The sequence below is a fragment of the Periplaneta americana genome, chromosome 3 (assembly GCF_040183065.1).
Source record: "Periplaneta americana isolate PAMFEO1 chromosome 3, P.americana_PAMFEO1_priV1, whole genome shotgun sequence".
NCBI classification, from domain to species: Eukaryota; Metazoa; Arthropoda; class Insecta; order Blattodea; family Blattidae; genus Periplaneta; species Periplaneta americana.
The window spans coordinates 153,999,083-154,022,913 of NC_091119.1; the positions used below are offsets into that span (position 1 = coordinate 153,999,083).

At 37.6% G+C, this 23,831-nt stretch overlaps 1 protein-coding gene across 1 annotated transcript in view; it reads left to right on the forward strand.

Moving 5' to 3' along the window:
• Window positions 1-20,077, forward strand: part of LOC138696689 (medium-chain acyl-CoA ligase ACSF2, mitochondrial-like) — a 55,453-nt gene extending 35,376 nt beyond the window's left edge. Inside the window, exons 8-13 of the mRNA XM_069821984.1 lie at window positions 2,001-2,169; window positions 4,686-4,790; window positions 13,292-13,440; window positions 19,184-19,325; window positions 19,476-19,586; window positions 19,672-20,077. Coding sequence (XP_069678085.1) covers window positions 2,001-2,169; window positions 4,686-4,790; window positions 13,292-13,440; window positions 19,184-19,325; window positions 19,476-19,586; window positions 19,672-19,797 — 802 coding nt within the window. The 3' untranslated portion in view covers window positions 19,798-20,077. The remainder of the gene's footprint in view (window positions 1-2,000; window positions 2,170-4,685; window positions 4,791-13,291; window positions 13,441-19,183; window positions 19,326-19,475; window positions 19,587-19,671) is intronic.
• The last annotated feature ends 3,754 nt before the right edge of the window (window positions 20,078-23,831 follow it).

The window sequence follows — 23,831 nt, forward strand, 5'->3', positions numbered from 1 at the left end:
AAGACAGAATTCATGCTTGAAAACGGTAAAGTATGCATATGTTTTCTTCGTGTATTCGCGTTTCACCAGTTACAACACCAATTATACACTGTCTTATTACTAGAGCTCGAAAACGTAGAGACTTAAAACATTAAAAATAGGCGGGCTAAAAGTCATTAGAAACATCTAAATTACGCTTAAAAAAACATCAAAATGTGAACTAACATTTAAAATGTATATCATGGATATATACAGGGACATCATTTTATTTTTACTAACATTTCTAATATTAACCTGGCTATACCTTTGCATTAACTTTTGAGAACCGGAAACACGTTTGCTACCCCCTTCCACGACTAGAGTTCGATGATACTGGCGTAAAATACAAACAAATCACTTTACTAGATATAGGAGGGAAGAAAAGTAGTTCATCCATTTACGTAAACTAGGAAATATAGCGATTTTGAGTTTGATAATGTTCATTAGGTTTTTGTTTAATCAAAATACAGTACTGCATTAACAGTAAGTGCTTTTACTCACGAACTAAGCTATCCATTCGGACGTATTCATTATGCAGTGTATATTATACTGTCTACAGCACATAAGCGTACAATTTAGAGAATAAAGTTAAATTGAAAAATAACCATAATGTGTATATTTAAACACATTTTTTAAAATGATGGCCGTTCATTTCGATAAAGGTTACAGTTCTTTTGTGCATATTATCGCAGTACAGACTATTGTATCTAATTCCAATTAGTAGTTTCGTTCTTCGTACTAGTAACTCGTGTGAAATAATTCTGTACCTACTCTATAAAAGAGTGCCTTACGTATTGTAAATTCAATCTCCACTTCTGCCCGATCCGAAAAGATAAAATTACTCAGACATCCAAATGGTTTTGTCGCAGGGTCGTAGAAAGGGGGAAAATCACGTGACAGTTAATTGCTTAACGAGACCCTTTTATTTAAGTTATTTTAAACAGTTTTATAATATTACGTAGATGTCCAATTCCTAACATAAATTTATGTTTTCAGAAAAGAGCTAAGACAGCCCAGCCACAAGCCTTTACAGAGGGAAACAGAAGCGGGGGGGGGGGAACCGGGATGCGACGTAGGCAAACGGACGCGACAGTACTTGTGCGAAAATATGATTCAATATTGAAAGCTCTTTCGTGACTGGAAAACTCGAACATATTTCTGGAACGTACTATACTCACTAACTCAGTATACGTGGGCTTGGTTCTGTGTGGAGGACGATTGGAAGTTTACTAGTAGAAGGGGTGGGAGTGAAGTACATTAAAAAATTCAGGTACAACAAAAATTGAAGTAAAAATAAAATGATGTCCCTGTACACATCAAAATATTTCGGAATATGTATTATATGTCTTCCTCGTGTTAAATTTTACTGCACCTGGTTAACATGTTTCGGCCTGCTATTGGCCTTCTTCAGAACTGGTTGTTGGTGGTCTTGGCGCATTTTGTTTTGTTTCCTTTGGGGGTATGTTTGTGTAGTGTAATGTGGAGTCAAAGAGCGTGTGTGTTCTGAAATGGAGTTATGTGTTGAGAATTTCATTTGGATGTGTTTTTGTGTGTCTGTGTATTTCGTATTGTTCTAGTGTGTTTAGTCTCTGGCTTTTTGGTTGGATGTGTAGAACTGCCATGTCTGTGTTGATGTCTCTGTAGATGTGGTTAGCATTTGTGATTGTTCTACATATGTGGAAATGATTTGTAATTTTGTTACGGCTGTGATGTGTTCTTTGTAACGTGTACAATTATAATTAATTGGCACCATCACTTCTAGCAACAGCAAACAAGGAACTGAGGTTAAACTCACATTATTGCAAGTCAATTCATAACATTATTACATTATATTTCAGTGACTTGGCTCTGCTTCCAGACATAGGGGACTTTTGTGCTTTGAAACACAATAAATTGAAGAAGAGTTACAAAACGATGCCGACTAGAATATGGTTGCTTTCCTATCGATAAATATCTTCTTACATTTATTTTCTCCTTTACAGATGCACTCATATTATTGCCACACCATCGCCTTTCGTAGAAATGATAAGAATAGCAAAATCGCAGGGACTGAAATTTACTACTCTTAAGTGTGCAGGAATAGGAGGAGCCCCATCTTCACAAGAACTTCCTCTGGAAATTCTTAGAACATTTAATATGGAAAGGATATGCGTAAGTATGGCTTCAGCATTATCTTTTTCTGTTATAGGCTACTGTTTAAGCCAGGGGTACCGAACTGAGGCTTTTGCGGTGCTCGAGAGCGTATTCCGAATCTCACCGGTGAGCAATCCGATGGCATCACAGTGTTCCGAATTCCACCGATGACGTCATTGATGCTCCACCGGTGTCGCACCGGTGCCATCAACTTGCAGAGGTGGTGGCAGTCTCCATCAGCCGCCATCAGTGAATCTGATTGGTTCTTGTATAGGGAGGGAATTAGCAAACGAATAACATCGTGCACTGTTGTGTCATGGCGGTGTGTTTAGCTTTAGTTCTGCTGTATTGTTTGTAATGAGCAGAACGTAAAAACAATATGTTAATGGCTTATGAGCGAACATGTCAACGGACCAGTTATTACTACCGGTTCAAGAAATAAATTGTTTATGCTACCTTTTCTTTGAACGAGATGGGAGTACGAAAATTTCGCAAAATTTTGCTAGCGTAGCACAGACAACAACTTGTACAGTCGCCATGACAGCCATCGATCCTTCCAGCAGTTTTGTTCCTTATTTCGCTGCAACGTGACGTCATTGATGCCACCGGACCGGTGAGATTCGGAATACGTTGAAGGCTACGACAATCATATTCGAGGCTGTCCCGGGAGCCGCGTACCGAAAGGTGAGATGTTTCGGTTCTCGTAGCGAACAGAGCGCGGGCCATGTAAATGCGAATCATTGGCGAGATTTGCATACTTGAAAATTGAAATTGAAATATTTTAAAGCAGAAAAAACTTGACGTAGCCTACCTGAATTGGAAGATGATGTTTGGTGGCAAGACCTTGGATTCCTGTCTGACATGTCTACCAAATTAAATGATCTTAACGAAAGTCTTCAGGGAAACGTTTCGCTGGTACCATATTTACGTGACAGAGTCAAAGCGTTTAGTTTTAAGATATAAAAGTAAGTGAATCATTCAGTATACAAGATTATGGAAATTAGAAAGTCAAGTCCGCAATATGTGAAGTTTGTTTCGAGTACTTCCAGATTTTTAGACGGAATGAGGCGTGAAGTTATCTCAAGAAAAATGCTGAAAATTTTTAGAGGTTCCTATACTTAGCCTACATTGTCACATCATTGCCATATTCTTGTACTTTCTGTACGTTTAAGCATTCATGTTGTGGCCTTTAGTTTTCCCACCAAGTTTATTTTTCTTGTTCTTTCCTTCTTTGCTTTTCCCTATCTTAGCTTTATCCGTTTCATTTCTTTTATTTCGTTTTATTTTTATTTAATTAATTTATTGTTTATGCTTTTTCTTTCACTAGAGCGTGGTACTTCCGCTCCCTGTACTCCTGGAAAATTCCGGGAAATTCTCTAAATTATTTGCACTTAACTACATACGGTACAAGGACAGTTTAAAACAGCGGTGACCAAAACTCGAACTGCAGTGATTACATGCGACAGACAGCCTGTGAAGTAAGGAGACGGAGGAAAGGTACTTGGCATGAAAACTACAACCAGTGGTGATTCCTTACTAACATCTTGATCAATCCCGCGGATAAAAATCTCAAGCTTTGCTGTATCAGTACTGTTACTGCTGTCTTCAACAGCCAGTGAATAATATATAATTTTTCTTGCTTCTTTTTTTAAACTTCCTCTTGAATACAATCAGGAATTTTCTAAATTCTTATTTCGATACTTGGTCGAGAAATTCGTAGTTTTTCATAATTAAAAAGTTCTTATGGACAAGTTATTTAAGCCATTTTAATCATTGCTCTTCTGAGAAATTTTGTTCTATTAAAAGGTTTTAAAGCATGAGATATTTCAAACCCCATTAGGTAGCTGACTTCCTTACATTTATTTCTCATCTTTCTCTTCCTGCCTATGATTTAAGACATGTCAATTCCTGGCGTTTAACAGTTCGTTGGCACATAATATTGAATCAGTTTCTCTACAATATTATTATTAAATGAATAACTAATAAATAGTTACCCTCATCTAAAGATTAAGGAGAATAAAATTGAGATAAACCCTAATAATTTTATCCTTCTAGGGAGAAGATCTAAAAATATCAATATTCATGAATGTACAGAAGAATTATAGAAAGACATACTTAGTGGACAATAATAATAATAATAATAATAATAATAATAATAATAATAATAATAATAATAGTACATTATTCAGGGTACAATTAATGTTTCTATATACTCCTAATTGAATCGTTGAGCAAAGTAAACATTGCATTTTGTCCGACAGAAAAACAAAAAAGTTCTCCTCATTATTTACAAAACCACCTCTTACTGTTTGTAGAGACAGAGTTTGTAGAGCGACATGATACCACCACTGCTTGCTTTCAGTACGTGAATGCAACACACAGCAATGTACAGGAAACTCCTCGTACCCGTTTGAATGTCTGTGATTACACGATGTAATCACGACATCCGCTTTGGTCACCGCTGGTTTAATTCATACCAAAAGCATGCAATAATGGGCAAATCTAATAACTGCTCCTTAATATTCTGTTCTCAGTCATGCTACGGAATGACAGAAATAGGCTTCGTTGCAATTGGACAACCTGGCGATGACCTGGAGGAAATGTCTAACTATGTGGGCCACATGAGCGATGACATGGAGGTATAGTTGAAATTTATCAAGTATCATGTTACACATCTACATGTACTAAATAGAGACTTGAAAATTAACTAATTTGAATTTATTTTTACATGAAGTTAATAGGTAATTTTTAATTGCCACGAGTTAAAAGCACTTCATTCAGCATGTTGAATATGAACACATTAATAAATAAATGGATGGAATTTACATTATACAATTAATTTGTTATGTAATTCAGTGAAATATCTATGAATTAGATCGCACTGATATTACAAGGTTCAGAAACAATAATTAATAATTATTATTATTTTGAAAGCATAGAAAAATCTGAAATGCATAATGCAGGTAACTGTGTAAAGGGCTGAGAAGGCCTGAGGTTGGCAAGAAGTAGGGTTTATTATTTTCAAAGCTGTCAAGATAGAACTACAATGTGAAACACATTCTCAAATTATTATTATTATTAATAGGAAATTTCACAAAAATTATTTTATTCAATGCTAGCATCAAAACACGTCTGTTGTGATGCTATAAATCGTGCACAATTTGCCTAATTCTGGCACTGGTGCCAGAAAATGTTATCCAGCAACTAGTATTCCATGACGTCATCACCGCCTTCACAACAAAATTTTATGCAACGTACCTGTAAGAAAATATTCAAAATAACAATATCTTAGAAATGGTTACTTAGCAACCGTGTAATATATTGTCATACGTAGTACTCATGTCTCTACTACGTCATAACATTACATCATGGATGAATATATAATAGGATGCGAAACTTACTGAGTTTCCCGTAACACATACTAGAGACGCTGTTGTAGAAATTGACCTTGCTGCCATCTGTTGGGGGGAGAGGCGTTATTACATCTAGCAGCGCACCAAATAGCGAAAAGAGTAATTACTCCATGCATTTAGCAGCGCACCTGGTGACGAAAATGTAAAACTGTGCAGAAAGTATTCCCTCCCATCCTCATCGATATTCAAAACTAACCCAATTTAAAATAAAACATTCACAGTTTTATTCCTCACAGCATCTTCTACTGAAAGCCAACAGGAAGATAAAAGAGACGATCTATTTTACACTACCCGATTAAAATATAACCAGACAGAGACAAAAAATAAAGCAAAAGGTTGTCAGCCCACTTTGAGGTCTGTGGATCGGTGTCGGTTAGAGTTCCCGGGTAGCTCAGTGGTAGAGCGTTGGTACGTTAAACCAAAGGTCCCGGGTTCGATACCCGGCTCCGGAACAATTTTTCCCTCGAAATTGTTCAAATCAACTTTACAGGGAGTTATACCTGAAATCTTGATTTGCATAATACACGTCACTGTTCGTTAACAGAAAACCACAATTTAAGTCACACAGAGTTAGTGTGCACTCGAAGTTGGTTGCTTGACGGTTGTCAGCCCACTTTGAGGTCTGTGGATATAGAGGGAAAAATTGGATCGGTGTCGGTTAGAGTTCCCGGGTAGCTCAGTGGTAGAGCGTTAGTACGTTAAACCAAAGGTCCCGGGTTCGATACCCGGCTCCGGAACAATTTTTCTCTCGAAATTGTTCAAATCAACTTTACAGGCAGTTATACCTGAAATATTGATTTGCAAAAGGTTATATAATTGGGATTGTATTCTTTGGGTATTTATGTACAGCGCAATGGAAAAATCTGCAAGAACTACTTAGATAGTTCGATTTATCATATTACTATTACTTTACAATTCATTCAACAACACTATTTTTACAACGTCCATAAACATCACTGTTTAACATACACTGCTTATACACACACGTATCACTTTATGTTCACTTACTAGCAAGTTTCTGTCGGCCATCTCGTCTCCTCGACTCTTGAGCAATATCTCTAACGGATAAATAGAGACCTCTGACATGGATAAATATTTATCCATGCCTCTGACGTGAGTAATGTACCAAAGACGTTATATGTACCAACACGTAGTTCTAATGTTCACCACCTACGATGTTGGGCGCTGATCACCTTATTTCAGCTCCCCGCCGCCAGATGGTGCTGACCGCAGTCTCGCATCCTATTATATATTTATCCATGATTACATTCTGTAAATTTATAATAGTTTTTTCATATATTTTAATGCTAGAATAGCATAAAACGTTGTATTTAACACGTGTATATCTTCATTATAACACTCGTGAAAAGTAGAGCGCTCGCTTACGCTCACGCGCTTAACATTCACTCGTGCCATAATTACCAAGATTATATAGGCCTACTAGTTACATAAATTACTATATCAGTGATATTCCAATATATTACACGTAAGACTAAAAAAATACACAAAATTCTACCCCGATCGAAATGCACCAGGGATGACCTTAAGGCCGCGGCGTTTCGATTTGTGAATTTCAGGAACCTTTCTGTTCCGTCTAGTAAGAAATGACTGTTGTCCACATCGGTTCGTTTTAATTAGATGTGATATTTCAACACATTTTCAATTAAATGTGAATTACTGTAAATTCCTAAAAACACCGACAATGCCACTACGGGCATGCAGATATTACTTAGTTATATTACAACATTCTCATATAAGCTGTCGCTAATTTATAAAACACCTGCGGCGTGTCTTTGGTGTGTGTGAATCTGGATTCAGTACGGTCAAAGTTCTGAAAAATGGCGCAGCGTTAAAATGAAACTAAAAGGACAGGGACTCAGAAACATTTTCTCACTCCATATCCAGCCAAATATCAAATATCACAGCCCACTACTAGGCAGTGAGTCGAAATTTGTATTTTCATTTTTTTTTCATTTCATTTTGTTGAGGTTTTGACCGATAAGCAGGGTACAATAGGTTTTGGATTGAATGGGCCCGTCTGATGCTTATCTACTAATATAGTATTAATATGTTACAATTTATTCATCATGAAAGTTTTCGGCATATTTATGCCATCTTCAGATATTAAACTTCGTCTTTGTACATGCTTAATATATGCCACAATTGTGAAACATGAGTAAAAGCGACGTAATCGTTGTGTGCCATTTAAATGAACTTATGGGTTACATTTTTCATACAGCTATTGATTATACACTGTCACTTCGTAATGAATTAAAACACACACACTGAATGAATGGAACAACTAAATCAGAGGTGTAAAAATTTGACACACTAGCAGATGATGCTTGGTAAAATTCAAGGTGAATGTCATTAGCAGGCTTCGAGACTTTGGACCCGATACAATAAGTTTACTGTGCATGCACTATAGGTTGTTGACTCGCTGCAGGTAGTGAAAGGTAGAGATGTGTTTAGGTAACAACGTTCCTATTTAGAATGGAGTACGGTAGTATGGGGAAACGCACACATATGGACATTCTGAACGTAAATATACATTACACAATGACAATGTGAAAAGAATGTGAAAAGCATTTATTCGCCAGTCCTTTATACACAGTGTTAATGGTGGAAATAAATAGGTAGCAATTTTAATTTCTTCATTTATCCTATTGGTCGTCTTTAGGAAGTGCAGTTACAGTACCGAATTGCAATGTACCTACTACAAGATACATTTTCAGTGTCTCAAACGTAAGTCTTTTTCAGTTGTCTACCAAACACAGTTTGTATTGTGAAAAGATGCACTCTACGTCGCATGACGTGATAGGATCAAAGCGAAAAAACTTAACATCATTGCAGTCTCTAAGAGACAGTCCTTTATTCTCGAGTGACTCTATGTCCACTAATTTGCTGTTTATGTTACACAATGTTCCATATCCGTTATTTTTACATAAAATTGATTTCCACTTCTGTTTTACACGTTCAGTAACCGGTGTACTTGGTGGTCTCATTAATTCTCTGTGTCATTTCCTCAACTAATTTGAGGGCTTCCGGCATCTCTTACTCTGACTTTTCTAACCGTGTAATAGTTTCAGACACAGTTTGAAAATAGGTTTGTATGAAAACCAAATTATTCATCAGAACCTTCAAATCCAGAGCATTTTCCTTTGCGTATTTGTTGTCATTCATTCTACAGTACCCCCACCCACTGTACGCTTTATATACCACTATACTCAGTACGCCGTTATGCAGATTTCCCACTGAACTGCTCTATCGGGTCCGAAGTCTCGAAGCCTAGTCATTAGTGTCAATCACTTAGTTACATTTTTAAATTAAACCACTTTAAAACGATTAAATACACACTGAAAGAATGGAACAACTAAAACAGAAATATAAAACATAAGCTTTAACACACTAGTAGATGATGTCTGATAAAATTCAAAGGTGAATGTCATTAATGTCAATCACTTAGTTACATGTTCTATAAAATTCATTCAGTGTGTGTGTTTTAATTCATTACGAAGTGACAGTGTATAATCAATAGCTGTATGAACACTGTAATCCATAAGTTCATTTAAGTAGCACACAACGATTACGTCGCTTTTACTCATGTTTCACCATTGTGGCATATATTAAGCATGTACAAAGACAAAGTTTAATATCTGAAGATGGCATAAATATGCCGAAAACTTTCATGATGAATAAATTGTAACATATTAATACTATATTAGTAGATAAGCATCAGACGGCCCCATTCAATCCAAAACCTATTGAAATCTGTATTGTTTAAACTTTGACTTGAGTATTCATTTCAAAGACTTGGCGAAACAAAGATTCCAGTCATAAGTTACGCGTAGGGCCTTGTTCATTGCTGTGGAGTAACGTGTAGCATGTCTGACCTTGAAACGAGCGGGCCCGGGTTCAAATCCTGGCTGAGATAAGTTACCTGGTTGAGGATTTTCCAAAGTTTTACCTCAGTCAATTAAGAGCAAATACTGGGTAATTTTCGGCGCTGGACAGTGTACTCATTTCGTTTTTCATCTCTCCCAGACGCTAGATAACCATAGCAGTTGATAAAGCGTCGTAAAATAACCGATTATAAAAGTATAGAGCCGTAAATCGCTCTCCTTCGCTAGTATCTAATATATACGTAGAGGTAAATTATTAAGAACGTGCACATTTTATTCAACAACTAGAGGAGACATGAAACAAAGAATTTGAGAAGCCTGTGGGTCTCTCAGCTGTGCTGAAGTGCAATCACGGATGTTAGGAGGTGATCAGAACATTGTTTAGCACAGGGTGACGTACATTTTCAACACTTACTATGAAGAGTGTACGTACATAAACAACATACAGCATTTCTCAGAAGATACCATTTTTGTTGCTTTGTGAGTAAACAATAAAAGCTAGAAAAAAAGTTTCAGTAAAAGTTGTTTCTTTTTAAAAGTAGTTTCCAATGGTACCTTCAATGATCCATGTTCTCATTTGAAATTTCGAAATTGACCACAGGTACAGTTGTCAAAAAAAAAAGTGGCCGCACTCGTGAACAGCGAATATTTTCAAAGTCCACTTCGGGTCGCGGCGATGTTACACGATGCATGTGCTTGTACAAGCAGTTCCGGAACTATGAAAGTGTTCCATATCTGCACCTCGTAGACCAGCGGTAGAGTGCTTGTTTAATGATTCAAAGGTTCGGGCCTTCTTCAAGTTTTCATTTTATTTTTTAATCGTTCTTTAGCGATGTATAGTAAATGATATTCAAATTATCATTTATATCCAGTTATCGTTCTTTATGGATATCACGTTATTTATATTTTGTTATCGTTCTTTAGAGATATGAATAAAATTCAAGTCATCATTTGTATTCTGTTATCGTTTTATAACGATATGAATAATAATTATTATTGTATCTCCAATGGGTGTTAGCCCTATTTTACATATGTATGTTAGGGCTATAGTTTTATACACAAAAAAAGATAAGCATAAAGAGAAATGGAAAAGAAAATTAAATTAGCTTACGCGATGTAAACAAAACATAAACAATCTGTAAATTAGGCATTGCGATTGCAAAACAAATATCAGTTATCAATTTGAAACATACAAAAACATTAACAACGCACATACGTAACACTTCTGTAACACAAATATGCAGCTTTCCCTACCATACATCATAAATTAATACACAATAGTCACACAAACACAATCAAACTATAATTACGACATTGCGACGACATCAAGCATCCCATAACTGACTCACATACATAACAAATCAAGCATCCGTTACAACACATACACTTCAACATAGTATCCACACTTTTAAAAGTTACAAATTTGGCTCCAAGAAGAATAAATAGGACACTGTTACTAATTACTATTCTTCTACAATTTCTTAAATACATCTGTAATAAATCTGTGAAATTCCGATATGAATAATATTCACGTTTTTTATATTGTTATCGTTCTTTAGCGATATAAATAATATTCAAGTTATCATTTATATTCTGTTTTCCTTCATTAGCATTATAAAATAATATTCAAGTTATTTATATTGTTATTGTTCTTTCGCAATATAAATAATCTGTATTTTATGTAAGTAATTATTATAACACAAATAACCATCTTTCTCTGTAAAATAGCTTATTTTATTTAGATAATTAAATACGTATTATATAATATCTTGTATTAATTAAACAAACCGATATTTATCATTTATATTGTGTTATCGTTCTTTAGTGATACTGTATATATAATATTCAAGTTATTTATATTGTAATCCTTCTTTAGCGATATAAATAACATAAATTTAATATTAGGTTTGGAAAAATCCAGTTGCATAATACTAGTATTAGTTTTTCTTTTTGTATTATTACATTATACTATCTTGAACCACAATAAAATGAAAAGGAGTAACGAGGAATTGAACCTGAGACGTTGACATCTAAATTCCGACGTTCGTCCGCTGAGCTACGAGGGCAAAAGTGTGGAAACATTTTCAGAAAAATTGGCCCAATCACACTCTTCTGATGATTCGTAGAAGCTAGTCCAGGATGCGGGGGGCAAAGGCTAATTGAGATTTCCCGGTCTCTCATTGGGTCAAACATCCTGATAGAATTAATATTTAACTCTTGCCGTGACTTTCGGTGAAGTCCGGAGGGCCCAATTAGTCAAATCCACTCTCCTCATCTCCACGCTTGGGCCCCCTGGAATTTAATAAGATGCGAAAGAGATAGTGGTGTGCGGAAAGCAACGGGATGTTACCGCATTTAGGCCTATCCTTCCCAAGAAAAACTGCAAACATGAACAAAGGAAGCTTTTAATAGAAGAAGAAGGATCTTCTGCGGACCTCTGGAAAAAGAACTAAGGAAGAGGCTAGTGAGGTGTTTTGTGTGGCATTGTATGGGGAAGGAACATGGACATTACGACGAAATGAAGAGAAACGAATTGAAGCATTTGAAATGTGGATGTGGAGAAGAACGGTGCGTGTGAAGTGAACAGACAGAATAAGAAATAAAATTGTGTTTGAATAAGTGAGTGAAGAAAGAATGATGCTGAAACTGATTAGAAAGATAAAAAGGAATTGGTTGGGTCTCTGGTTGAAAAGAATAATAGACGACATTAGGATATGTGGATCATATGCGGAGACTAAGAGGAAGGCAGAAAATAGGAAATATTGGAGATTGCTGGGTTTGTAATGAAAGACCTGCCCATGGACAGAACACTTATGTATGTATGTTCAGAATGCCTGGAATATCGTGTCTGAGAACAGTCGCTATTTGCAAAGACTAGTCAATTTCATGTCCACTCGACTGCAAGGTTTTCGAGATAAGAGGAAGATAGACTAAATATTGAATTGTGGCTTTTTGTTTTGTTTTTTGAACGCTTAATTGTTTGAATGTTTTAAGGCCGACGCCAGTAAATTTGTTTTGTTTATGCCACGAAAGATATTTTTGTTGAGAATAAAATCTTTTTTCTTTCCATTTGCAGCCACAATATCATAATGATAAAGTCATGTTATAATATATTAACGAACCTGATGTTAATTACTAAAATAATCGTAAAAAGAAAGGAGCCATTATGTATAATTTGTCTCTCTCAAAAACAGAACAAAAAAGAACATAAAAAGCACGAGGTTGTAGTCGAACGCAGGACCTCATGAATAAGAGGCCTGAACGCTACCATTACGCTATCGAATAACACACAGAATACTTCAATTATAACTGTAGATATCAGGCAACGTGGTCCAACAACATGTAACATCGCCTGTCTCCGAATTGTAGCGAAGATACCCGAAGGGAATTTTGTTTCAGGAGAGCGGCCACTTTTTCTTTTGACAGCTGTACACCTACTTCCGGTTTGTTATGGAAAATGATACTACCACCAATCGGTTCTTTACATAGGTTTTGGTCATCAAAATGTTTTTATGAACAATCAGTATCACATAGTTTTTGAGAAAAAAAGGCTGACACGGGTGGTCTGAAACACCTGGTATATAATAATAATAATAATAATAATAATAATAATAATAATAATAATATGATAGTAATAATAATAGTAATAATAATAATAAAAATTATTATTATTATTATTATTATTATTATTATTATTATTATTATTTATTTATTTATTTAATCTGGCAGAGCTAAGGCTAGTAGGCCTTCTCTTCCGCCCAGCCAGACTGATATAAGGTAGTACTTCATGAATAGTGAATAAAATATTATTCTTCATATTGTCAGTTCAAAGTGGTGGACAGAGAAGGACGTATGGTTCCTATTGGAACACCTGGAGAATTGTGGGTCAGAGGATATTCTGTCATGTTGAAGTACTGGGGAGATGAGGAACAGACTCTCAAGTCAATGGGACCAGGTGGATGGGTCAAAACTGGGTAAGTGAAAAGTAATACACATTCTTTGAAATACAGTAGGCCTACAGCTTATTTCATGTTTAAGAAAAAGTTGAACTTATCAGGAAACGACATATAAACAGGGTGTTAAAAAAGTATTCCATATTTTCTGAGGAGGTAGTCTGCACCAGTATAATCCCAGCATTTACTGAAAATTCATAATGTATTTTTGTATTTAGTTTGATATATTAAATAATAATCATACAGTAACACAAAACCAATTGAATATCAACGATCCTCTGAATGCTTAAAAATGTAATTTGCCCTCTAACAAACATTATGCCCTACAGAAGTCAATAAGTCCACAGTAATTTCTAATTTATTGATACGTAGGCCTAGAAGAAAAAATAACAAAGTTCGACAGCAGGCTCAGAGAAATTGAGAGCAGTGAAGAAATGAGGCGAAGAAGAGAACGTAGAAATAATATCATAATCAAAAGCAAAACCATAGCAGAAAAGAAGGAGAAACTAGAGGACGAAGTGAAGGAAATCTTCAAAAAAACACGAAGTGGATGTTAGCTACGAACATATGCACTATATAGGCGAAGACTGGAAGAAGAGAGGTCTGGCATTGGTACGCCTGAATAAACTGGAAGACAAAATGAAAATCACGAGGAATAAACGCAAACTGGGAGACGAAGAATGCTACATAGAGGACGATATGTCAAAGAAAGAAAGGGAAATCCAAGCCGCAATAAGAATTAAGGCAAGAGAAGAAAGGGAGGCAGGTAGAGAAGCCAAGATAGGCTTTCAAAGATCATGCTGAATGGGAATTGGGAGAATTGGGAAACCAGCCCTCCAAAAAACGTTACACGGAGTTCACAGGTGATCCCGAGCCAAAACTCCGGAAACCAAGACTAGAAGATGCACAGAAAGAAGATCAATTCGCATTAGCCATAGCAACATACAACGTACGATCCCTTAGAACAGAAGAACAGCAACAGGAACTGGAAGCAGCATTACAGGAATGCCAGGTGGATGTACTAGGCTTAAGCGAAGTAAGACTAATGGGAGAAGAAATTATTGAAAAACCAAATGGTGACATATTTTCCTATATTGGCGAGACGAAAGGTCATAGAGGAGTTGGATTCATCATCAACAAGAAACTAAAATCCAATAGGCCTATTAGGGAAATAGTAGGTATCTCTGAAAGAGTAACAGTGCTGTCTCTAGAGTTAAGGAAGAGAAAAATTACTATAATTCAAGCATATGCTCCAACAGACTCAGGCACAGAAGAAGAAGTAGAAAACTTTTACACGACCTATATGATACTCTCAACAATTTTAGAGGAGACATAAACTTTGTCATAGGAGATTTTAACAGCAAGGTGGGAACGAAACAACACGAGTTAGAAGACCCAATCGGTCCATACGGCTATGGAATTAGAAATTTGAGAGGGAGTAGATTAATCAGCTTCGCCGCAGGACAGAGATGGAAAATAATGAACACGTTCTTTAAAAATACGAAGGATAGTAAATGGACATGGAGATCTCCAGATGGAAAAACAAGAAACGAAATAGATTTTATTCTCACCGACAAGGGAAGTTACGTAAAAGACGTACGAGTTAATAACAATCTCAAATTCGATTCAGATCACAGAATGGTCAGAGGAATAATTAACATCAGGAAGAGGGGCAGAAAGCATATCTGGGACCGAAACATACAAGCTGAGAACATAAACTATCCAGTATACAAATCAGAACTACAGAGGAAAGTGCTAGAATGGAGAGATAACGAACATACTGAAGTCCAAGAACTCTACTCAAAGTTGGAGAATTGCATAAAGAGAGCGGGAAAGGCCTCAACGCCCAAGAACAAAATCGGCAAGAAAAGAAGCAGACTAAGTGAAAATACAATAAAACTCATAGATCAAAGGGAGAAATTAAAACAAGAAAGATACATCTCCGACATAAAGAAGATCGAGTATGCAGAATTTAATAAAGTCACGAAGAAAGAAATAAGAAAAGACTTGCAAACTTTTAAAAACAGACTGGTGGAGGAAATCATGCAGTCTTCCAAATCCGTAAGAAGAGTCAAGAGGGAGCTGAGTGAAGGGAAACACTGGATGCTTAGTTTAAAAAGTCAAAATGGAGAGAAAATCACACAAACAGATAAGATTGTTGAATCGGCAACTTCCTTCTAAAGACAACTGTACACGAGTACAGGAATTGTTACAGCGGACTCAACAGAAAAGTTCATACAGGTGCTTCCCAAAGATGAAGTACCTTCATTCCTCGCCAGCGAAGTGAGAACATCTATAACGGAGTTAAAGACAGGCAAAAGCCCCGGAGAGGATGGCATCCTTAATGAACTGTTGAAACTCGGCGCCGACGAACTCATACCACCAATGACAGAGATATTTAACAATATTCTGCAAAGTGAAGTTATACCTGAAGAATGAACTAAGAATACAATAATTCTTTTACATAAGAAAGGTAAGAGAGACAATATAGATAACTGCAGGCCCATCAGTCTCATGTCCAACATGTATAAAGTGTTTTCGAAAATAATATTGCGCAGGATCACCAAAACGCTGGAAGAGAATCAACCTCCGGAGCAAGCTGGATTTCGTTCTGGATTTTCAACGGCGGACCACATTCAGACATTGACGCAGATAATGGAAAAAGTCGAGGAACACAATTGGAAATTGTATATAGCCTTTGTGGATTATGCAAAAGCTTTCGATTCGATAGAACATGTTAGTGTTTTAAAAGCACTTAGGAATCAGGGTGTTCCAATCAAATATACGGGGCATAATTTCAGGTATGTATTTCCCACATGTAGACAATCAAAATAGTTCATTACAACGTGTGTCCGGAAATGCTTTATTTCCGAGTTATGGCCTTCACAACATTGAAATTCACCGGAACGTTTTTCTTTCCGCAGGTCGTTGCCGTCAAAGGAGACATTAAGATGGCACTCTGACAGTTCATTCCGAGGCGAAGGTTACATTCAGTGTTATGTAGGCGTTAGACTGTGCGACATGTATTCAAATCAAGAGCTGGCAGAGATACACTTCATGTACGGTAAGGCGGACGGCAATGCTGCGCTGGCTCGTCGTACCCACAGCGACAATGTCCAGATCGGAAGACATTTGTACGTCTCCATTACCGTCTATGCGAGTATGGAAAATTTAACTCTCCTGGTTTGGGAAGGGGACGACCAAGATCTACAACTCCAGAAGTACAGGAGGAGATTCTGGAGGCTGTGAACATGACTCCTTCTATCAGCACACGAAGTGTAGCGATGCAAGTCAATGTTCCTCATACGACTGTCTGGAGACTGTTGAAAGAGTATCAATTGTATCCTTATCATTTGCAACGTGTACAGGCCCTGTCACCAGCAGATTACCCTGCACGAGTTAGGTTCTGTCAGTGGTTCTTGCAGCAGTGTGGTGTAAATCCGAACTTTCCTGTCTTAGTATTATTTACAGATGAAGCACGGTTCACACGAGATGGCATAACAAATTTCCACAATCAGCATGTATGGGCGTATGAAAACCCACGTGCAACTGTTCCATCTCATCACCAGGTGCGGTTCTCCCTCAAAATGTGGGCCGGTATCATTGGTTATCGATTAGTTGGATCCCATGTACTTGTAAACAGACTTACGGGGCAGCGTACACAAACTTCCTGGAAAACACCATACCTCATGTTTTAGAAGACACTCTACTGATCAATCGTCAACACAGTCACTTCTTGCATGATGGCGCTCCTGCACACTTCAGTCGTACGGCTCGCCGGTACTTGGATCGAAGGTTTCCTGATCGATGGATAGGTAGAGGTGGCCCAATTGCTTGGCCTCCACGCTCACCTGATCTGAAACCTCTCGATTTCTACTTGTGGGGCAATTTAAAATCATTGGTTTATTCGTCTCCGGTGCCTGATTTGGAATCCCTTCGGAATCGAATTGTGGCATGTTCTGAGGACATACGCAATACTCCTGGAGTTTGGGATCATGTTCGCAGGTCAATGAGACATCGATGTGAGGTCTGTATTCAAGCAGGAGGTGGACATTTTGAACATCTTCTGTAATGACGATCTGCGGAAAGAAAAAACGTTCCGGTGAATTTCAATGTTGTGAAGGCCATAACTCGGAAATGAAGCATTTCCGGACATATGTTGTAATGAACTATTTTGATTGTCTACATGTGGGAAATACATACCTGAAATTATGCCCCGTATTTTTGAAACACCCTGTATAGCCTTTGTAGATTATGCAAAAGCTTTCGATTCGATAGAACATGTTAGTGTTTTAAGAGCACTTAAGAATCAGGGTGTTCCAATTAAATATATTAGACTGTTTGGCGTGCTGTACCAAAGAAACACAACAAAAGTGAAACTGGATACAGAAGGAACACCATTCAGCATACAACGAGGAGTAAGACAAGGAGATCCCTTGTCACCGAATATCTTTAATTGTGTATTGGAGGAGGTCTTTCGCAAGTTACCTTGGGGTCGCAAGCACGGCATATCTATCAACGGAAGAAAACTGACCAGTCTACGCTTCGTTGATGATGTGGTTCTGTTTGCCAGATCCAGGAAACGATTGGAAGAGATGCTGAACGAATTGTGCGAAGAAAGCATGGCAGTAGGCCTAAAAATCAACACCAGCAAGTTGACCTGGTTGGCTAGTTGGTATAGCGCTGGCCTTCTATGCCCAAGGTTGCGGGTTCGATCCCGGGCCAGGTCGATGGCATTTAAGTGTGCTTAAATGCGACAGGTTCATGTCAGTAGATTTACTGGCATGTAAAAGAACTCCTGCGGGACAAAATTCCGGCACATCCGGCTACGCTGATATAACCTCTGCAGTTGCGAGCGTCGTTAAATAAAACATAACATTTTTTTAACAACACCAGCAAAACCAAAGTACTGACAAATGACGCAGAAGGGCAAATGATCGTCAACAATGCGAACATCGAATTTGTCACGCAATACATTTACCTTGGCCAGACTATATCATTTCAGAACAGCATGTATAAAGAAATTGATAGACGAATAGCATCGGCATGGAAAAAGTTTTGGGGTCTGTCCTTCATCCTAATGGACAAGAGCCAGAAATTGCAGAACAAGAGGCAGATCTTCAACAGCTGCATTGCACCTGTACTTCTGTATGGGGCGCAATCCTGGTCACTCACTAAGAAATCGGCATTAAAATTAGGAAGATGCCAAAGAAGAATGGAAAGGAAAATACTCGGAATAAGCCTGAAGGACAGAATTAGAAACGAAGAAGTACGGCGACGAAGCAACGTAGAGGACGTGGTCACACTTGCTAATAGGACGAAATGGCGCTGGGGAGGACACGTGGTACGAATGCAACCTACCGGATGGGCACACACGGCGACACTGTGGGATCCAAGAATTGGCTGGAGAAACCGTGGACGACCGAGAACCAGATGGGGGGACGAGTTCAAGTTGCAGCTAGGAGGACTGTGGACCAGAATAGGACGCCAAAGAACACGGTGGAAGGACGCAGCTAATCAACTTTGAGCGGGAGCAACAACCAGTTCTAGTGAAATTGTGGACAAAGAACTAGAGATGTAAATAGACCATCAGGTCGGCTCTTCTGATGGTCAAGACTCGAGCCACCCCTGCCCAAGCAGGAGGCCTTGCCCCACTGGGGATTTACGGCAGTATTATTATTATTATTATTATTATTATTATTATTATTATTATTATTATAGGCTAATGTATCGTAGTTTACTAATATATCTGAAATTTCTTCAGGGACCAATTCATTCTTCAGGAACATGGATATGGTAAAGTGGTGGGAAGAATCAAAGACGTGATAATCAGGCTAGCAGATAAAATATTTCCAGTAGAAATGGAGAATTTCTTCATGAAACATCCCGATGTAATTGAAGCTCAGGTATTCCTTAACTCTTTCTTACGCTATAATCTTATTTTATAATTTTACCACACAAATTAACTTGACAATACGTAAAATTATATACATTGCTAAATATAAATTCAACAGCAGAAAGAACTGTATATTTAAAATATTACTTAACCGTTTTAGGTTTTAGGAGTACCAGATCCTAAAGTTGGGGAGGAAATCTGCGTATTTCTTCGCTTGAGGGATGGAATTGAGCTTACCGTTGAAGATATTATAAACTACTGCAAGGACAAGGTAAACAACAAGTTGTGTAGAAAAGTAGAAGTTTAGTTTTCCTGAGTACCCGAATTAATTTCTTTACATCTTAAACTATTTTCAGATTCCTGAATATCGTATTCCGAGATACATTCGATTTGTGAAGGAGTTCCCAAGAACTGTGATTGGTAAAGTGAAGAAATATGAATTACTGGAGATGCTGCAAAAGGAATTCAATGGATTACTGTAGTGGTGAAATAGGCTAATCTTGTGTTACTCCGTTTTCGCCGACTGAATGTTCTGCATTGACTACACATAGCTCTAAAAGCACCTAAATGATATTTACATTTTTTCTAAACTGTGCCACTACATATTCATAGAGTGTGCAGTTATTTTTGCTTAGTTCAGTATTAAAGCTAACAGATTTATGTACTCAGGTGATGACTGACATTGGTAAGAACGGACACAATAATTGCTTTTGTTAGAAATTAGTTGTAATTGAAGAAAATGTATAAATGAATTATATATGACATCAGGTATTTCTATTCTTTCTCAGTGAGATATGGTCATAACCCACAGTTAGTTACTTTCTTAATTACATTCACTATAAAACGTGTTGGGAATAAAAAAAATTGTGTGCTGAATTCATGAATATGTTTCACAACATATTAAAGTATCATAAAACATACAAAAAATCTTGATAGTTTGATATAATAATTTACGTATTTTTATCAAACTTTATTTTACTCACTTCTCGAAACTATATCAGTGTGGCGTAATGACTATATCTCTCGGAGCCCTTCATATCTAACTCACAATTTTTTGTTCACGTAAACGAACTTTCTAACTATGGGATAAGTCAGAACTAGAGAAGAACAACGAGCGAGAATGCAAGACTAACAGCGCTCGCAAAACCAAAGCTCGCACAACAGTATTCCTGTCGTTGACTGCTTGTAATCAAACGTTCAAACATCGGGACTTCGGGAGTGATCAACTCTCGAACGTCGAGCAGCCCTGAATCGTCACAGTTGTTTATACCTGACTGGACTTTTATCTGTTTTGGCAACTCTTATATATGTATAAACAATCAAGTAGCCTATTTGAAACATCATCTCTACCTTTCAGTGTATAACAATTCGTTTCCCAATCTTTATTTAATTACTAGGCCCTTATTAAAAGGCTAGGAATTTTCTTTTCGTATGTTTAAGATCAAGTGTGCAATCTCAAGTAAAACGATACTAACGTTATGTTTTATGTTTCTTAGAAATTCAAATTTATTTGAGATTTTTTTTTATTTATAAGCTATAATCATAGGTAATATCTGGCTTTTGATAACTGTGATACTGTTTTCTTTTGTCTTTTTGTATCAATTAAACATCTCTAATGTTATTTATTTCAATGATGGTATGTTATTCAAAGTTACAAAATCTTTCCACGTCGACCAAATGCTATTTCGAGAATGATGAGCGAGACTCGGAGCGCACAAGAGTTACGAGACGAGACTCGAAAGACAAGTGCAACGAATACAGCGAGCGAGAGCGGCAGTTAGTTTTGTTCATCTCTAGTCAGAACCGAAGATATAACAAATTGACAAACTTTGAAATAGTTCTACTAGATCTCAATAGTTGAAAATTTTATTGAGAAGGATAAAAAATGGAGGAAAATGATGATGTAGATTAAGTATAAATTATTCTCATAATTGATAGTATCAGCGGTTTCACGTTAGACCTAGTGCTTTTTAGAATCATAAAGGTAAGCGTTCACTACATCGTATCGCACTCCTCGTACGAATCGCACGCAACGGATATTTTAAGTGCAGTGCGTTCACTGTAACGGCTTCGCCTCTTCGCCTCATCGGATTCCCCTATCAGCTGTTTAAAACATGACGTCGTACGATATTGACATTACTGAAAACAGAGAAGTTGAGGTTAGGTATATTAATTACGTCTGTTAGCGAATAAGAATTTGTAATTGCTTCACGCGTCTTAATTGAAGAGGAAGAAACGAAAGAAATATTGGTTACATAATATATTTGCAAGAAACGACTTGATTACTGTAATGGGAACTTCTCAAATTATATAATTCTTCGCAATTTTCTACACGCGAAATAAGTTTTCCGTCTGCCATTTTGGAGCGACACTGAACATGGCACAACATAATAGTAACAGTTGAGCAATTAAAATTGATTTATTAAAGAAGGCCATGATCGCACGCATCGGAAAAGTTGCCCATCCGAGAAACGTGGACGGGTTTGCCGAGAGGCGATGCGTCCGATACGATATAGTGAAAGCGGTTACATAACAATTACAGCAAAGATAGTCTTTTTCCGATCCGTGCGATTCGTCCTATGAATGCGATACGATGTAGTGAACGCTTACCTTTAGAGAGTGATGAAATTTTTAATTCTATGATGCTGATACATTTAAGCACTATTGGCAACAATGACTGTCATCTTCGTCATCTATCAAAAGAAGTAATAACTAAAGAGGCCACACTTACACGAACAAATTATCGATCACTATCGATTAGTAGAGGTCAGGTATCTTTGGTGTGCCAATATGATATGTGAAATATGATTCTAACAGACTCATATATTTAAAGTGATTAATATGTAGGTGTATCTTAACATCCACAATTACCTGCACGGAAGGGACCCAAATAGTACCATACTCTTTTTACCCTGGGACCTAATTAGTATTGAATATTTAAAGTATGTATTTATTCGGACCCAAGTCGTATCTACTCTTTCATAAAACGACAATGCTAAGAGTCCCGCTCACTTTCCTGTAGGAACCTCGCAGGAATAGTGGAAAGGAACTTACGGAAGGGGGCACTATGGCCCAGAACTGCTACCAGTCACGATCTATTGCGCTAAGTCTCAAGCTAGGCGCATTCCCAAACCTACACCGGCTGACTACACTAAGGTTCGCTGCGTATCCAGGTTTCGAGAAGACAAACCCTTCGTTCCTAGGCCAGCCCCCTCCGTACGTCGCCAGCCAGCGATCGGGGAATGCTCTGCAATGATGACGAAATGGAGAAATGGTAACGGAATGATTTAATGCCTGATATGGGGAAAACGGAAGAATCTCGAGAAAAACTCCAACTGCGACCTTGTCCGCCACAAGTGTCACACCTGACCGGGATTTGAACCCTGCCTGCGTGACAGGCTGGATATCCGACTACTCAGCTACTCAGGGGTTCTTCAGAGCAGAAGTGGTGTAAGTAAAAAATGGGTAATGAGGGTTAAAGTAAACATTCTGTAAAATACAGCGCAAAGTAGCAATTAATATTCAATTTATTTAAACTATTAGTAGTCAGTGGATAGCAAGAAGGCCATATTAATTGTTACTTGGCGCTGTATTTTACAGAATTGTTACTTTAATCCTCAATACCCAATTTTGACTTACACCACTTTTGCTCTGAACGGCTCAAATGTCAAAAAAAATCGAGCCTCTCTGTTGCCTCTGGCATCCTTTACGAGGAATTAAACTTCTTGGGTCTATCCAAAATGGGTGGATATACTACAGTACAAAAAACATGCATCCTGAAGCATAAGCGAGCTTGAGCGGTTGTGTGGACAAAGATTTCACAGTATTTCATGCATATCAGATGCCTTATGTCGAAATTATAAAAGCAAAAAGAGCAAAACTAACAAGGATCATAAATCCCCGGGATATAATGGAACCATCGAGGAACAGGGCACGATTCTGGATTCATTCGTGACCCACGTCGTTTGTGGTACCATCAAAATCGGGACCCCGAACAAAAGTTAATTTTTGAGAAATAAAGCCTTCCTGCGAACTTTCTCGCGGTCATAATCCCACTGAATGTGAAGCGGGAAGAAAGGGCAGAGAGGTTACCGAACCCTAACTGTAGTCGAAGGGACAACCCTGTTCCTCCAAGCATATGAACTGTAGACCCCAAAATATTAAAAGAATCGTCAAATTCGGCTGTTCAAAGGGACTTTCCCCCCCTCCCCGAAAATGAGAACAGTGCTGGGTAACTATCGGTGCTGGACCCCGGACTCATTTCACCGGCATTATCACCTTCATCTCATTCAGACGCTAAATAACCTAAGATGTTGATAAAGTGTCGTAAAATAACCTACTAAAAACGAGAACAGAGGGACTGATAGCCCAGCCCACTTCACTGTAGGAACACGCAGGGCTACTAGCAACCAGCAAAGAAATCGAGCTTCTTTGTTGCCTTTGACAGCCTTTACTGTATTCTACGGATGCTCATAAAAAATTTTAAGCCTATTGAAAATGACCGGAGCATATTTTA